Genomic DNA, 6,030 nt, shown 5'->3' with positions numbered 1-6,030 from the left:
AGGCGCGGGTCGGGTCCCCCACCTGGAGGACGACGGCTGCGCGCAGGTGAGCGCGGGCGGACGGGGCGGTGGGGACATCTAGTGGTGGGACAACGTAACTGCGGGTAATTTGGGAGTATTTTTTTGTCATCAGGTTTTTGAACTCTGTAATGTTCACAAACTGGGATGAAAGAGATGACTAATAGAACATCATAAGCAGAGCATGAGCAAGAGGTATTGCAAAATCAAAATTGAACACTTTTATTGCATATCTAAACGTAGAGAACACTAAGCTTGCCCTATAATGCCATAGCACAATAGAGTTGCCTGATCCAGATGAGAAATGTGATTAATGTTGAGAGCCCCCTTTTAAAAGCCAAGGAAGGACTGATAATGAGGCTTATTTTGGGGAATATCAAATGTGTGTATATTTCATTTCTCACCTGGGTCGTCTGATACAGGCAACTCCATTGTGCTATGGTATTATAGGGCAACCTTAATGTTCTTTAAGTTTAGATATGCAATAAAAGTGGCACATTTTGATTTTGCAATACCTCTTGCTCATGCTCAGCTTTTAATGTTTGGGGGAAATACTAAAATATTTGGTTTCATGCTTAATATTTATTGTGCAATGTCTAATGTTGTAAAAAAGAAACTCTGAGTTTAGGTATAGGCAACATGCAAAGTCTCAAAGCAAATTCTGTTCCTCTGGGAGCCATGCAAAACATGCCACCAACAGATCTAAATGAGGCATTAGGTTAATGAACCCAGCCAAACAAAACTAGTCGCCAACAAAAGTAGTAGCCAACTTTTTTGAATAGAAAGCATAGGCTAGGTTTTCACAATATCCACAAGCTTTTCAGTAAACAGCTTCTAACCAGAGTAAATATAGCCCTGGTGTATTGCAGGCATGTAGGCCAGTCTGGGCTCTGTGCTGACACAGTTAATGCTCCCATGAGGGGGGTATCAAAAGTCGTCTTCTAAATCCAGATATAGTGTTTCCCTGGTGCTTCCAGTGTTATTAATAACAAAGTGTGCCTCTGTTTTCTTCCAGACGACTTGTCTTCAGTCAGAGAAAGTGGACGGCTCTGTCATCTCAGGACTAAAGTAAGTTTTATCATTACTGTACTTTGTTGACAATGCATTCAATGTAATTATCATTATTACTTGTTATTAGATTGTGCCATTTGCCGGTCATTTGTGTGTTTTAGTGTATTGAAAAATTTTAACTTAAAATGGTCTTCTCACAGTTTGCGTCTCATCATGGAACATATGAAAGAGGATGATTTACAAAATGGAAATAATTGTCGTATCCATATTGCTCATATGGATACTTCCAATCCATATGAGCAATCTGCAGTGGATATTACAGGCGTTCCTCAGGAAGTTTACAGTCATCACGTCTCAATCCAAACTGACAGTACAGACGTGGATACGCTGGGCCAGATTTTTGAGTGCTGCATTGAAGAGGTGCACCGTCTGGAGACGCACAGGGATAAGCTCATAGAGGAGTATGTCCAGCTGCAGGAGCCCATGATGGAGGTGGTGAGGCACTTGAGAGACAGGATGGTGGAGGCACAGAGGCTGCTCACACAGGTTCAGCTGGACTATGTTTCGGTCTATGAAGATGTGCAGCAGGTGAAGAGACGATTGTTCATCGCGGCAAGAGAATGCATCCAGAGCCAAGTCACACTGGCAAAGCATCAGTATGAAGTGGCTCAGTCTGGTGTGACACAGGTATCCTTTTTTGTTTTACAGAATACGCTGACAAAAATGTGTCAAAGTCTTGCTGTGTATACCTGGTGGAGCTAGAAGTAGTAGTCAGCTCTTTAAAACTAGAAGTATGGAATTTCAATCCCCTCTACAATTAATGGTGTGATCCCTTAACTCCCCTGGATACTGTGACAAATCATTTGATGATTAATTAATATACTAATGATGGCAGCCACATTGTGCTTATTATATTGAGCTACTGTTGCTTCTCTTGACAGGAAGAACATAAAACCACTATTGAGAATTTAACAAAGGAAAGGTCTGACCTTCAGAAAACACAAAGGGAGCGTGTGAGCCACCTCAAGAGCCAGGCTAAGCCCAGGTCGCGCACCATGAGTGACAGTGTGAGCCTCTGTCGCCAGGCCTCTCTGCGGCTGCAGCGCAGACTCAGCGGGAGTCTAAAGACCCTGGAGAGTTGGTATGAGCCTCGCCTCATGGCTCTGCTGAGAAGGAAACAAATGGGAGATGAAGCTTTGAAGAAGAGCAGAGAACAAGCCACAGACCTGCGAGCACAGCTTGGCCCCCTCAGGGAGAATGTCCATAGGCTGGAGACACAGAGGACTTCACTGGAACAGAGGATAACACTGATGGAGGAAGACAGGGAACATAACTTAAATAAACACAAGGTACATTGACGGTGACTAATACAGAATGTTCAATGAGCTTTAAGAAAGGGTCTTTTTCAGGAGAATGTGGAGGAACTGAAGGGGTTTTTAAATGACCTTGAATTAGAGATTGAAGTGCAAAGAAATTCCAAGAACAATCTACAAGAGTTGAAGGATGGGTTAATGAGAGAGCTTACATTTCTCAGGTAATTTGCCGTCTTGCGTACAGCTTATGTAGAAGGTAAAATCTGATCTTGTGTATTTTACAGAGGCAGTGAGGAGGGGGGCATAGAAGACCAATTGCTTTCCAAATCCTGAGGCTGAACTCATTACTCAAGTATACAAGGTCTTAAAATGTTACTAAATGTTACTTGTTTGTGTATCTGAGTGAGAAAATGGCACATTTGGTCATTGCTTTTAAATGTAATAAAACACAAGCGAAAATAAATATTGTAAATATTTTTATTCTGAATACGCATAAGACACACAAAATCAGTTGTTGCAGCACAGAAACAATGAAGACATAAACAGACAAATACGGTCTTTCGACTGAAGGGGATCCAGTATGAAACCTACAATATTTACAATTCCATAGTGCTATCATGGGAGGGGGTATAACTCAGTAAAAAGGTTCCAGAAAACTAAGAAAGTGAAAGAACGCAATATTTTTGTAATCTCCAGTACAAAAACTGGGAGTGTGAGATCCTAATGTCTCTAAAAGTCAGACTGCTGTAGACCTTAAATACTTCACAACATGATGATGAAGCAGCTTTCATTCTTTCAATTTGTACAAAATCTCAGCTGCACAGACCTTAAAAGACAACAGCTTCAGTAAAAATGGACCCAGGTTTGCACAAGCATCTCCACAGATTAGATGTGAAGACCAAATTTATGCCTGGACCTCAGAGTCTGTAGCCCCCTCTGGGTCTTCATCATTGTAGATATTTTCAGCCTTGGGAGATAATGGAAATTTAGCAAAATTAGGGAGCTTCTGAAGTCCAAGCTAAAATATATATATACACAAATCTTACCATCTGCCAAACTTGCATGATGTTATCCTCAGACACTGAACAGATGACCCAGGGCTCGTTGGGGTTCCAAGAGAAGTCTGAGATCTTTGCCGTGTGACCACCATGAATGAACTATAAAAACAAAATCCCCCAAACATTACAATAGAACAAAATTATTTCATATTAAATTGATGTTAATGAGACTCACCAGCAGCTCAGGTGGCCCATCCTCTGCATCCTCTGGAGACTGCTCCTCTCCAATTTTACTGAGATCCCACACATTGAGCCTTCTGTCTGTGCCACTGGAGGCCAGAATGGTTTCATTATGGGGGGACCATTGCACCTGCAATACAGTGAATTCAGTTTTACAACAAAGAGTCAAGAAATCAACAAACACATTACAATGGACAACAAAATAAACAAGGTTTATGCAACTGGCAGCAAATGTAATGCATTTCTGTCCCATTAACAAAATAATGTTAATGCCACAGATGAAACAAAGCTATGGATTTATCATTTCAAAGATTTGTTTAAGTTTACATTAAACATGGGGATGAAAAAAGTAAATATGTAAATCTGGCCATGATTCGAGTCCCAAGATTGAAAACGTAAAAAAGTAAATATAGATACAATGGCTGATGCAATAAAATGTTATGCTTTTTAACACTATTCAAGGCCTCAATGCTTTTTGGCACAATTCATTCAATGCCCTACAGAAATTCTGTAGATTTGATAATTACCTGGAAGATCTCGTCTTTGTGAGACTCAAAGGAATGCAGTTTCAGCTTAAGGTTCCTCAGGTCCCAAAGAGCCACAGTCTAAATGACAAAACAAACATTATTCAGTGACCCTTTAAAACAATATTTCAACTTCTCTTACCTTATCTGCCGAGCCTGTGGCCAATATGAATTCGCTGTAAGGGTTGAAGGACAAACAGTTGACCTCAGCGGTGTGGGCATCAACTGCATGGCTGGGCTTAGAAGTGTTGTTCGACCGCGTATCCCAGCTAATTGCACAAAAACATTGATATTTAGAAAATTCTCCTTGGGCTTTCAGATAGTCAAAACTGTACTTGCTTACATCATGAGTTTCTGGTCATCTGCTACTGAGCCAAAGAGAGACTCATGCAGAAGGTGCCATGACACGTCCTCTACAACAGCTGTGTGGCCTGTGAAGATTGTTTTGGCATCCACAATCTTCCCCTCTTTAGGCACAGTGCTAATGTCCCAAAGGCAGATAGTCTGTGAAGTAATTCAGAAATCATGTTATTTCTAATTTCATCCAAAGACTGACAAATCAATATTTGGATGTGTAAATGATATATCATATTGTTTACATGATCGTCTGAAGCACTGAGTAGACATCCACTAAGGTTGGGGTTCCAGGAAAGACCATAGCCTTCTTTTTGGTGCCCTCTGAGTCGCAAATCTGGGGTGCACTCTCCAGATGGGTCTAAACATTATGAAACTTGGGTAAAAATGGTATATGGGAAACATGTATAAAATGTAAACGTCCGCAAACCCCACCAGGCTTAGACGGATGCTTTGTGTAATCAAAGACAAGGACGTCGCTGGTGGGAGTCTTCGTGGCAATGATGCATGGATTCTGAGGCATATAGCGAGCTCTGTTCACTTCCCCTTCGTGATTTATCTTTATCTCGATTTCTATTTTGCCACTGACGGACCCAAAGCCTCCGAACTCTGCAAAAACAAATGAAGTTCTGAGTTGTTGTTTTTTTTTGCACACAAGTTTTGTTTCACGAGGCCTTTACCTCCTTTCTCACTGTCATAGTGAGAGGCATCAAACTGGGCATCATCATTTGGGAGCTGAACACTTGCGATGACGAGATGATTCTGCTCATCTGAGGTGTGTGTCCCCAGAACAAGCCTGTGGACGCTGTAATCTTTGCCCTCTGGTCTGAAATGTTTGTAAAATGACATACATGACTACCTAATCAGTTAAGCTACATTTGTCATTATGGCAGATGGAAAGGTACATTACCTGGTGACATCTGGCAGCCACTGTGCTGTGAGGCTGGGCCACTCCAGGGCATGGGTCATGACCAAGTCATAGAGAAAAGGGGTGTTTTTCTTCCAAATCTTATATTCCTCGTTAATGACTCTTTCCTCCACGGCATCATCAAATGCAGCTGCAGAAAACAGAGATCAGTGTTGAGAATATCTGACACCTTTACAGGAAAACAATTTCAGGTGTGAGCCATACATTAATTAATGAGTCAATACTTTAAAACCAATATATTCTGGAACACTTAATAAAATAACCGCTGTGTAACGCGAGAAACTCACCAGCAACCCACCACCAGTTAAAACCCGTTTACATCAAGTCTGAGCTAGTCAGCTAGCTTGCTGTTAGCCGGCTGCTGGTGAGTTAACAATGAAAGGAGATGCTGTCGCGCGTGCACCAATCTGCAGTAAAATGCCAAAACTAAACATACAACAGCGCCCACAGCACCAACCTATAATCAAATAGCCAACCCCTACCGTCTTTGTCTGCCATAGTGCCAAAGCAGGGAGATGAGTGGCCAGAAAAAGTATATTTTATAGAGAGCGCTCCGAGAACAGCGCGAAGTGTTGCAATGGCGCCAACTCCATGGAACACAGCGGACCAATCAGCGGCCGCAGAGCGCACCGGGCTTTGTCATC

General features: G+C 41.9%; 2 protein-coding genes across 2 annotated transcripts; one reads left to right on the top strand and one right to left on the bottom strand.

Annotated features, from left to right (window-relative positions):
* Positions 1 to 1,305: 1,305 nt before the first annotated feature.
* Positions 1,306 to 2,749, top strand: LOC306976349 (syncoilin-like; the record flags this gene model as incomplete). Its single annotated transcript, XM_079574269.1, has 4 exons — positions 1,306 to 1,716; positions 1,971 to 2,378; positions 2,439 to 2,563; positions 2,627 to 2,749. The coding sequence occupies 4 exons, from the start codon at positions 1,306 to 1,308 to the stop codon at positions 2,673 to 2,675; spliced, it is 993 nt and encodes a 330-aa protein (XP_079430395.1). The 3' UTR covers positions 2,676 to 2,749.
* Positions 2,750 to 2,805: 56 nt separating this feature from the next.
* On the bottom strand, positions 2,806 to 6,023 carry LOC306975933 (histone-binding protein RBBP4). Its single transcript, XM_079573747.1, has 11 exons — positions 5,869 to 6,023; positions 5,369 to 5,516; positions 5,139 to 5,284; positions 4,894 to 5,067; positions 4,704 to 4,819; positions 4,448 to 4,608; positions 4,247 to 4,373; positions 4,108 to 4,185; positions 3,576 to 3,710; positions 3,389 to 3,499; positions 2,806 to 3,309 (listed from the first exon to the last, which is right to left on the bottom strand). Exons 1-11 carry the CDS (start codon positions 5,882 to 5,884, stop codon positions 3,247 to 3,249), a joined length of 1,275 nt encoding a protein of 424 aa, XP_079429873.1. The 5' UTR covers positions 5,885 to 6,023; the 3' UTR covers positions 2,806 to 3,246.
* Between the last annotated feature and the right edge of the window lie 7 nt (positions 6,024 to 6,030).

Source organism: Gobius niger (assembly GCF_951799975.1).
Source record: "Gobius niger genome assembly, chromosome: 16".
In the NCBI taxonomy this organism is placed as follows: domain Eukaryota; kingdom Metazoa; phylum Chordata; class Actinopteri; order Gobiiformes; family Gobiidae; genus Gobius; species Gobius niger.
Note: the sequence above shows the minus strand (reverse complement) of the source record. Positions and strands in the feature narration are given on the sequence as shown.